General features: G+C 37.4%; 1 protein-coding gene across 1 annotated transcript in view; it reads left to right on the forward strand.

Annotated features, from left to right (window-relative positions):
• Positions 1-3,465: 3,465 nt before the first annotated feature.
• EMC2 (ER membrane protein complex subunit 2) overlaps positions 3,466-11,907 on the forward strand; it is a 53,561-nt gene continuing 45,119 nt past the window's right edge. The window contains exon 1 of the mRNA XM_008569755.1: positions 3,466-3,534. Within this exon, the coding sequence (XP_008567977.1) occupies positions 3,495-3,534 (40 nt within the window). The 5' untranslated portion in view covers positions 3,466-3,494. The remainder of the gene's footprint in view (positions 3,535-11,907) is intronic.

The raw sequence follows: 11,907 nt of genomic DNA on the forward strand, positions 1-11,907 counted from the left end.
AAGCTAGTTTGTAAATTTTCAGTTTTTAATATATGTTTGCATACTGTGTGATGATGTAAAATGTTGTCCTTAGTATGAACTGCACGCAAAAAAGAGCATGAAAAATATGGTTCTAAAGAATTGTAAGTCCGTTTTAACTCTAAAAGAAAATTACTCTATTTTCCAGTTTAAAAATTCTGAAAATGACTATTTTAATCTAGTATCATATAGCTTATTGCCTAAAACAATAGTAGCTAGTTACGAGAACATTTAATTAAGTGATTAGAAAATATTTACTCCATAAAATAGTCGTAAGATCCATTGAAGGTCTTTAAAAGACACCTCCTTGGTCTTTTCTAGGTGTTTTAGCCCCCTCAAATAAACCAACAAAATGTTAAATACTAACAATTTAGTGCAAATATCAAGTATTTCCTGCATGTAACATACTGTGGTAAGGGACTGGGAGATGTAAAAATGAATTGTCATGGTCCCTGCATTTATTCAATTTATAATTTTTAGGAAAGCATCAGCTATAAAAAGAAAATATCCTTAACCAAATAATTGAGTTCATTTGTGTATTACTATAAAATGTTATCCTTAATAATCTGTAATCCCAAAGCTGTCATTTTAAAATCTACTTCATTCATTCATTCATTCAACAAACATTTACTGTGTGCCACGTATTTTTCTAGGCTGGATGTTCCAAGGTTAAAATGACAAAGTCTGTACTCTCAAGAAGCTTATATAGTAGTGGAAAGTACAGAAAGCAAATAAACAAAGAAAAAGGAAAAAATATCAAATAGTGATAACTGTCATGATGATGCGATAGACATTAACTAGAAGCTACTTTTTATTGGATTGTCAAGAAAGGCCTCTCTATGAGTAGATACATTTAAAACTGAGATATGAAAGACAAAGGGAAGACAGTCAAAGATTTGGAGAGAAGTATTCTTGAAAAAGGGAACAACTGGGCTAATGCCAGGCCCAAGGCAGACAGGAGCTTGGCATGTTTGAGGAATAGAAAGTAGGTGAGAATGATCATGGTCTAGTGAAGAGAGATGAATAGCAGGAGGTAAGGTAAGAGAGAGAGATGGAAGCTAGATTGAGCACAGTCCTGTAAACCATGGCTAAGTGTGAGGAATATATTTTTATTGCCATAGGAAGCCAATTGAGGGTTTTAAGCGAGGGACTTCTGTGGTCTGAATTTTTTAAAGAGCAGTAGGGCTGTTGTATATAAAACAGATTTTACACAGCATGAATGAAACAAAGGCGGTTAAGAGACTATCAGTCATTCAGGCAAGGGACGGTTGTGGCTTAGATTAAGGCAGCAACAGTGGAGATAAAAAGTAGGTAGATTTTAGGAATGTTGTGGAAGTGCAATATAAAATTTGCTGATAGATGGGGGGTTGGCAAAAAAGGTAATCAAGGATACTTCATATAATTTTAGCTTGTGCAAGCAGGTGGATAGTTTCATCAACTAAGATGAAGAAAAGCAAGGTGAGAGTGGGGGAGGTGGTGGCAGGAATCCAGAGCTCTGTTCGGGATTTGTTAAATTTGAGATGCATATTAGCTAGCAATCTAAGTGAATACGTCAAGCAAGTAGAACTGGGTTTTGTAAATATTTACCATTTTGAGAGTCATCAGCATGTAAATAATAATATTTATAGACACAGGACTGGTACCTCCATGAGAGTGCCATGTAGGCACTTTAGCTTCAGTATCTCTTTCAATCTTGATAACAACTCAAGATAGTTTCTTTTTATATAGATATTATTACCTTTTTATATATGAGCATCTCTGACACATGCTGAAAGTCACCCAGTTACTAAGTGGTGGAATCTGGATTCAAATCTGAGAGTTCTTGTTCTTCCCATTACACTAGGTTGTTTTACTGGGGCATTCGGAGAATTTCTGAGTGCAGCATTTTTATTTTTTTTTTTTTTTCTTCTTCAATGAAGGATTTTTTAAAAGTCTGTTTAGTCTGGAGAGAATAAAGGTCACTTAGAATCTAATCCTAGTCTATAAATCCACTAGTTTTTTCTGTCCCTTACATGACTTCTCTGTGGCAGACGGCATTGATGATAATTTTTGTAAACAAAAAAGAAAAAAAAAAAAGAATTATCAATGTGGTTGCCAGGGGCTGTGATGTGGGGAACAGGGAGATGTTGGTTAAAGAGTTCAAACTTTCTGTTTTAAGATGAATTTGTTCTGAGGATCTAATGCACAGCACGTTGACTATATTGTACACTTGAAATTTGCTAAGAGTACATCTTAAGTGTTCTCACCATATGCACATGCACACACACACACACACAAATGTTAATTATGTGAGGTGATATATGTGTTAATTAGTTTGGCTGTGGTAATCACTTCACAATGTATATTTACATCAAATCATCAATCTGTACACTTAAAATATACACAATTTTTATTTGTCAATTATATGCACAATAAAGTTGAAAAAACAAACAAACTCTACTTTCTTGGCTTGTGGAATATGACTTTTTTCTCCTTTCTCAAATCTTTACTGCGTCTTCTTTACTGACCCTTAGCTATGGCTGTTTTGCAGAAATTTTTAGCCTTCTTTCCTCACACTACATATCCTCCCTCTACAATTTCACATTCTCATTGCTTCAAATACTAAATTTATGCTCATGACCCTCAAATTTTTGCTTGCATTCCAGACATCTCTCCTTCGCTCTAAGAGAGGTCCAAAGGTTCCTGAAAGGAATCAGTCTGGTGGAAAAGGAGCGCCTCCCGCCCCACCCCCCGCCACAGGAGGAGCGAAGTTTAGGGGCTGTGAAAGTCTCATATACATTGCCTGCTCTTCCGCAGTTTCAAATCGACATTGGCAGACAGACGGGGATAAAGTAATTACACGCACGATGAGCATGTAACTAAGTGTACAGTTTGGCACCAAAGCACTCGTGTTATCATTAAGAAGTCCTCGGCCACGGGAACGGAAAGCGCAAAGGCAGAATCCTACTTAGACCCTCAAAGAGATTTAATACAAATTTTGGCATTTATCAGTTTATCCGAACATTAAGACGTAAACGGAAAGCGAATCTCATTAGAGGAGGAAGTTGGGGATAAATAAGAGATTCGGGCAGAACACTGCGTTGTGGCAGGCCGTTAGGAGAAAAAGGTAATGACTAGGGAGTGTGAAGAGAAAGACGGACCTATGTAGAGAAAAATAAAAAATCGGGATGGGCAGCGATTAAAAACTCAGCATTTGTTAAAGCTTCACAGTAAAGACACCTCACCCCAAGCCGGCTCCGCCGCCCCGCGGGCTGCCACCGCATCCTCGGACTCACGGGACGCCGCGCGCCGCCTACTTCGCTCAGCCCCTTCCGCGACAGCCCCTCCGGAGAGCCGCGCCCATGTGCGCGGCAGACACCGCCCCCTCCACTCTCTCGGCCAATGAGAGATGGCTTCGTAATCCGCCACCGCCCGGTCTCAGGTCACGTGACACGTCTCCCCGCCCTCTCACCCCGCTGCTTCTAGGTTCTGGGAAGATGGCGAAGGTCTCAGAGCTTTATGATGTCACTTGGGAAGGTAACTTCGGGTGGGGCGCGTGCGGAAAGACCAAAAGCCCTGGGAAGCAGTTTGGGAGAAACGGCTGCCCACGGAGAGCTGGGTTCTCCGGTCTCTCTTCGGCACCGGAACTCCAACTGGACGGGCCAAGTTGAGGTGAAGGTTGACGCTGACCCCTTCCTTGGCCCGACCACGGACTCGCGGTGTCTCCTCATCGATAGATTGACCGACGTACCTCTGCGCCAATCCAACCGCTCAGAGCAGCTTTCCGTTGTGAGGTGGGAGGGACCTGGGTCTGGGGCTGTCAACACTTTCTGTGGTTGCTGGGCGGTGCGGAGGACGCGGGATAGATGGTTGCTGAAGCTTCTTTGGAGCCAAGAAATGCAAGGCCTGTAAGGCCTTGTAGCAAGTGCTGTGTAAGGGTTACAGCTCTGTGCAGAAACGGTGTGTAGAAGATACGTGAACAGATCTGATTCTCCTACATGCCACTTTACGTTTCCTTCTCTCGTCAAAACCGGGTTTCTAATTTCTCCCCATTTTGTCTATTCTCTTTGTTAGTAATTCTTTTTCTGAAAGGGAAAATAACTGGTTAACTCTGGGGCACCTGTCCATGTATGACGGATTTCATTTCCCATCCTTGGTTGATCTAGATTGGAGTTTGTTCCAAATCTTGGACCAATTCTGTAAGAGTTTTCCCTTCTCCAAAACTTAAGTGAGAGGCATGCTTAAGAGAAGAAACTTGATTCATTAAGGCAAATAATTTGTCTAATCGAAATTCATATTCCCAGCATTTAGCGAAGTACGCTAGACTTCAGTAGCTAATTTGTTCAATAAGTGCCTTCGTGGGATGTTTAAATAATGACTTGATAACATGTGGACTGAAAATTCTTTTTATTGTTTGTGAATTAATCTCTCAAGCAGTATAAAGTTGCAGACATGTAAGGGAGGATGCAAAGTCCTTTATACTTGAATTGAGTTTAATGATTTAGTGGCTTTGTACCCTCTAGCACACTGTGAACCTCTGTGTTTCTACCTGTATTGGGGGAATCCATTATATTAAACAGAAGTGTTAAGTACTTAGTGCTGGATCTTGCATATATCAAGTTAAGTGACACACAGTCCTACCTTCAAGGAGTTCACAGTCTAGTGGAGAAGACAAACCTTAAATACATAGTTTTAAAAGGCTTGTGTCCGTATATTTCTTAAGCTGGACGGTAGATAATGTGGCTGCTGTTTTTAATGCTTTTAAAAAATGTCTTAAAGTTTTGTTATTTTTAGAAAGTGCTATTATGAGGGTATGTTCAGTATAGCTTTTTTAGATGATGGTACTGAATATAGAATCAGTTGGTGTGTAACTACCAGCAGACAGGGTGATTTAACTGCACAATTTGGACCTTACTCTTCGGGCGTTTTAAAGAGGAGTGATGTAATTGGATTTGGAATAGTAAATAATAACTACTTCACCACTTTGTTGAGGAACGAAGTATGTTAAAGTGCATTGTAAACTAAGTACTGTAAAAAGGATGTGCCATTATTAGTTAATATGATTATGTCCCTCCCATCATAACCTAGCTCTTGCTCATGTCTCCAGCTTTATTGTGAGCCATTCTCCCCCTCATTCAATGAACTGACGATGCGTTTGTTTAATTTCCTAAATTGCCATGCTCTTTCTTGTGCTAGGGCTGGACACATGTTATTCTTTCCTTTAGGAGTGTTCTTCCCTCCTTGCCTCACTCTTGCCCCCATTAAACTTTATTATTTCTCAGAATTCACATCAAAGGTCACATACTACAGAGAGCCTTCTTTGACCATTTTACTCACCCACCTTCCTTTCCCCATCCCTCCACCAAAATTAAAAAAAAAAAAAGAAAAAGTAAAACCCCAACAGCAAAATCAGACAAGCAGCAAAACTTACCCCTGATCCTTCAATTATGTGTTCTCATGCTTTTGAAGCATTTACTCAATTGTGTTATGTTTTAAAATTTTGTCTCTCCTAGAATGAAAGGTCCCAGGCCTATTCTGTTCTCTGTCACATCACTTCACATGGGAGGAATTCAGTAATTATTTGTTGACTGAATGGTTAATGGAATTAATAATAAACACTAACAAATTGTCAGAAAAGATTAACTATAAATCATTTTTCTAGTATTGGAATAATTTCTTTAGTGTCTTAAATGAACTTAGGCAACTCACTTAACTAATAGGATACAGTTTGCTCATTTGTAAAATGAAGATTTATAGTTTTTCAGAATTAAAATTCTGTTTTAAGGTATTTCTAAGGAAAGAGTATTCTAGATTTTTATTTTAGACGTTAGATTTTTAGGATGTAGGAGGTGATGGGACCACTCTCAGAGACAGTGTTTTGTGTAGATTTTGGCGGGAGGGGGGGAATGTCAGAGCTGTGTCCTTAGGAATTCCATTGAATAACGTCATGAATTGAGTTTAAAGACTACTGTACTTCTTGTGATAGGAAAATTTATCGCTTGTCTGTAAAAGACCTATGTAGTAAGTCTAGCACTGTCCAAGTGTCTATTAAGCTCTATGAAAAAATAGAATATATGATTTATTTATTCAGCTGGTTGATGTTTATTGCATAGGGGAATTACTACTTAGGTGTGCGGAGGTGGGAAAGAGAATTTAGAGTTGTAAGGACAGTAGTCAAGTTTCTTGAGAATATGGTGTTTGGGCAGTACATGAATAGGATGCCTAACACAACACCTGGCCTATAATAGGCACTAAGTAAGTATTTGTTGAAAAAAATTTTTTGGAAATGTTTTTGTTCATTTCTCACTGTTCCTACTATCTCTCTTTGTTCAGTCCTTCAAGCAACCACAATTTGGTTTCCATGCAATACCATTCCACTAAGGTCTGTAGGGGCACCTAATGACACTTTTGATGTATGTGTTTTATACATCTGCACCACATTAGCAATTGTAGATCACTTCCTCTATGAAAAATTCTTTCCATGATTTCCTGATAACGTTCTTCCAGATTCTCTTCTTAATTTTTAGACCTTTGCTGAGTTTTCTATATTCATTTACTCCTTTTTGGGGGTGGGGAGGGTGTCCCCAATGGTTCATTCCTATACCCTCTTCTTTACTTAATCCGTTATCAGTGGTATTAAACTTGAGATCAATAGACTCCTGACTGATGCAGACATAAGTGTTATGTGGTCTGTGAACTCCATGAAATGTGCAAAATTGAGTGTTTATATAAACGTGCATATTTCTGGGAAAAAATAGTTCGAAGATCTCATCAGTTTCTAGGAGATCTGAAAAAGGTTATCTCATCTACACCCAGCTTTAACTATCAGGCTGTATGCTAAACAACATGTTAATTAAACATGTATTTGAGAACTTTGCACCAGGCACTGTTCTAGTTCTTGAGGATACAATGCTGAACAAGACAGTCAAGGTCCCAAATTTCATGGAACATACTCAGAGATTTCACTTCTAAACTGAAGGTCTTATATTTCCAGTTATCTACAGGCACATCTACTGAATGTTCCGCAATTAATAAACTCGAGACTAAACTCATCATCTTTCTTCTGCCTACTGTCTCCAACACTACCACTGTCACCTCTTATGCTTTTCTGCATAAGACAACTCCTGCTCGTCCTTTAAGATATAGGTCTTTGAGACTTTGAAGTCTGCAAGGTACTGATACAGATATGTATGGGAAATAAAAATCAGGTTTCAGTGAGGTATGTATTTTATGAAGGTCGTTTTCGAAAAGTAAGAGCTAGAAAGATAGGTTGTTGCATTGAATGTTAGACTAAGGAGTTTGGGACTTCATTTCGTGGATAGTTGGGAACCATTCTCTTAATTAAAGAAAAGAAGATGATGGCTTCTTTCATTAAGCTTAAAATTTATAAATGTACATGTTGATACAAGACAGGGCCTTTTCTTTGATAGAGATCCCTTTATCTTCCTCATAATATTTTCAGTTCAGTCACCATGTCTAACGTGACAGCAAGTTTCGAAGCTATTTACCTTTATGTAGTCTTTTCAAAGCATTTAGCTTTGTTTTGTAGAAATAAGTCTATCTTTTACGTTCAAGTTTTCTTTGGCTTATAATATTTAACTATGGTATAGTTAATTGTATAGTATACAATTACATTAAGTTTAACTGGCACGAACTGATTTGGATATAAATATAGCTGACTGTTTAAAATAACAGCTGGTGGAAATACTAAACCAAGAGCTAGATGATGAGGCCTATTAGTGAAGAGCTTCTAAAATGTGGGCATGATTAGTATGTTTTGCAGAAAGAAATTCTTTGACTTGATTCTAACCAGAGAAGGGTTAAGAGAATTTTTAGTGATCCTTATTAATCTTGCCCATCATATTTTAATTACTTGTTTACATTCCTTGTACACACAGATCTTCTCAACCCTTCCATTGACCAGAATAGCGTTGAGTCAGAAAACAAACTCTCAGTGAATGCTTGTTTGTTTAATGAGTGAATGCTAGAATATGAAGTTTGTTTTGAAGTTCGATCGAGTAGTATCTGTAGTAATGATAATAATGATGAAAATAGTTTACTGAATATTTGTGTACATCATCTCATTTAATCCTAATGTGTATCCTATGAGATAGGCTTTACTTGCATTTTATAGTTGCAGAAGCAGACTAGAAAGTTGAAGTGGCTTATCCAATATCCAACAGCTAGTAAAAGGGAGTGCTGTAATTTGAGCTACTCTTATACTGCTCTCCCCAACTCAGTTAATAACTAGTCAAGTTCATCCACCTAGGCTGTCATTCTGTTATTCTTGAAACATGCCAAGTTAGTTTCTTTGTTAAGGACTTGGATTTATAGGGCTGGCCAGTTAGCTCACTTGGAAAGTGTGGTGATGTTAACACCACCATCAAAGTTGGGATCGTTATACCAGCCAGCTGCCAAAAAAATAAAAAGAGGTTAGATTTGCCATTTTATGGCTGGCTCCTTCTCATTCTTCCCTCAGCTTAAAAACTCCTTTTCACATAAGCCTTCTCTGATTACCCTTTCTAAAGATTCCTCCTTCCCCCCCAATCTCCTGACTATCACATAGTCCTTTAATTTCCTTCATAGGAATTATAAATATTTGAAGTTACGTTTTTTATCATCTTTCTAACTTACTAGAATGTAAGCACCATGAGTATAGAGACTTTTTATCTCGTTTCTTGCTTCATTCCCAATGCCCAGATCAGGTCAGGCACGAAGTAGGCATTCAGTAAATATTAGCTGAATGATGAATAACTCCAAAGGCTATGGTTTCAGTCATTACACTGTACTAACTAAAAGGTAATAGGAATCATTAGATATCTTAAGAATTTAAATTGTCTAATGAAGCAAAATTTTTTTAGAAATATCTGGTAGTGGTTTGCAGGTTGAATTGGGGTAGAGAAACCATTTTGGAAGCTATCCTAGCAATTTTAGCATGGGGTGGTGAGAACCTGGGCTTGGATAAAATCAGTGGAAATAGAGTGGAAGGTATAAATCTTAGAAATATTTCAAAAGAGACCTCAGGACTTATATACCAAAGGAGGACTCAGAAAAAACAGTTGAAATTGGAATCTAAGATAATGTGAGCAGAAGGTGGATTTAATAGAAATGTGAACATTGGAAAGGGAAGCCACCTTTGTAGGAAAAGATGACTTTGGTTTTACATCTTGTGAGTCTGGGTATTGCGCTGTCAAAGGTGAAATCATGTTCTCTTCAAGAGATAATTTTATTTTTACTAAAAAATTTTTTTAATGCATATGTTTAGGACATTTTTGAAAATGTGACAAGTAATTTTACATTGTATTCATTATAACAGCATACAAAGTGGGGCAGGGTCAGCTGTATAAGTATAGCTTTAGGGTGTTTACAGTTAAATGTTGCTTATTTTACAAGCTACATTTTCATGCATAAGCAATGTACCTTGTTTTGTGTTTAGTTATTATATTTTTATATAATAATGTTTGTAACTGTGTGTTAGACTGTTATTCTTAGAAGTTATGCTTTAAAAAAGTGGGTCCTCTGTTCTACAATGGTGTTTTTCCTTAATCCACAATAAGAAATACCTTTAACAAATTAACTCTTACTCAATTGGATATACTTATACATATGTATGCATGTTTCTTGAATGTGTGTGTAAACTAAAACCAAAGTTTCATTTAAAAAGTATTCTTAGTGTGAGCAGTGCATTCTGTTCCATTCATATTGTTCCATTTTTTTCCCCTCAAATGATGGAAGAAATCCACTAAATTGGTTTCACACCCCACTGATAGATTGCTATACTGTTTGAAAAACACTTCTGCTGGAATTCTCTTAAAATAAATTAAGTATTTTTTCAAATTAAGTTGCCTTCTCTTTTAGAATGGCTGCTTTCAACATCCTGCAATCCATATGACTAGACAAATTTGTGGGATTATGAATAATTTAAAATTTATTGTCCCACTGGTATCAACCTTTTAAAGGAGTATGTTGATTCATGTAAATGAATCTTTAAATGGTATTTCAGGATATATAATAAAGTGAAGTGGAGAAAATATAGCATGGGAGGAAGAAGTTTTGAGCTAAAGGAATCAGCAGAATAATTAGCAGGCATGTTTTTCCACCTTTCAGAGGTCAGCTGTCTCACCATAGGGATATGTAGTCTTTATGAAAGGAATAAGACTAATCATAGCCACTCACTTAACCTTTGACCTTTAGCTGATCCTATAGGGCTTGCACAGTAGTTAATACAATGTACAAGCAAGCAGTGAGCAACTTACACAGTATTCAATAAACTAACCTTGGCTTTGAGGAACATACCTCTTCTGAGGGGTTTAGGGTAAAATGAAAAGTTTTAAGCCACTTTTGAGAAAGGAGTGAGGGAAAAACCTTTATGTCTTGCCAGAGACTGAAACAGTTATCTGTTATTTTCCTTAAAATAAAGGTAATTAAAATATTTGTAGTGCTTTACATCTCACAAGTGCTTTACATAAATTATCTAATATTAGGTGTCCTATAGTTGGGCCAAGTAGATGAGGAAAATGTGTAAAGTTTGGGGAAAGATAGTAGTGGTGTGTATGAAGAACTGGTGAGTGTATGTGCTACCTAATGGTAATCAAAATCAGCTTAAAAACTAAGAGCCCGTAACTGTTATACTGTCCAAGCAACATCTGAAGGGTCCAGATTTTGCTTTATATAATTTTCAGCAGAGATCTGTAAAACAGGCTTGTGACCTTCTATATTTTATAGCTGAGGTTAGAAATGTTAAGTGACAGGTCCAAGATCACCACGCTGATTAGTGGCAGTGTTGGAATTTAAACTCTAGTCCTGTAACTCTAGATCCTATGCCCTTTCTGCTACTTTACACTGTAAGTCAGGGGTTGGCATTTTTTTTTTTTATAAAGGACCGTTAGTAAGTAAATATTTGTGTGCCATATGGATTGTCTCAAGTGTTCCTTTGTCAGTGTTGCTCAAAAGCAGCCATAGACATTACCTTAATGAAAAGGGGTGGATGTGTTCTGATAAAACTTTATCAAAACAGGTGGCTGTAGAATTTGGCCCTGGGGCTATAATTTAGTGACTCTACTTTCAATCTCTTTTAAATGCAATGTGAAGAGCAAAGCCAGAGAAGGAGGGATTAGAAAAAGGCAAATAGCCTTTGCTTTTATAGTATGTACCATTGACTTGGGAAGAAGCTTCAAAACCTCTTGGTCCAGAAAGCAAAAGAGAATTAATTGCCTATGAAAACTGAGAAGAAAAGAGGGTAGAATGTTAATAATAGCTAACATTTTATGAGTACGTGTTGTGCCACGTACTATTCTAAACACATAAATTAACTCGTAATGCTTACCACAACACTGTGATACAGGGTTTATTATTTTCATCTCCATCTTTTAGATGAGAACATTAATGTTCAACATGGTTAACTAAGCCAACATCACACAGCTAGAAAGTGGCAAAGCTGGAATTTGTTTTTTTTTATTTTTTTATTTTTTTTTATTTTGTCAATATACAATGTGGTTGATTATTAGGACCCATCACCGAAAACTCCTTCCCTCCTCCCTCTCCCCCCTCCCACCCAAGAATGTCCTTTCCGTTTGCTTGTTGTAACACCTTCAAAGAAATTGGAGTTGTTATATCTTCTCCCCCCACCCCCGGTTTTGTGTGTGTGTGTGTGTGTGTGTGTGTGAGAGAGAGAGTGAATTTATTTGTGTATTTTTAGCTCCCACCAATAAGTGAGAACATGTGGTATTTCTTTTTCTCTGCCTGACTCGTTTGACTTAATAGTATTCTCTCAAGGTCCATCTATGTTGTTGCAAATGGCAGTATTTCATTCGTTTTTATAGCTGAGTAGTATTCCATTGTGTAGAGAAACCACATTTTCCATATCCACTCATCTGATGATGGACATTTGAGCTGGTTCCAACTCTTGGC

This window comes from Galeopterus variegatus, unplaced genomic scaffold, assembly GCF_000696425.1.
Source record: "Galeopterus variegatus unplaced genomic scaffold, G_variegatus-3.0.2 Scaffold28, whole genome shotgun sequence".
Lineage (NCBI taxonomy): Eukaryota > Metazoa > Chordata > Mammalia > Dermoptera > Cynocephalidae > Galeopterus > Galeopterus variegatus.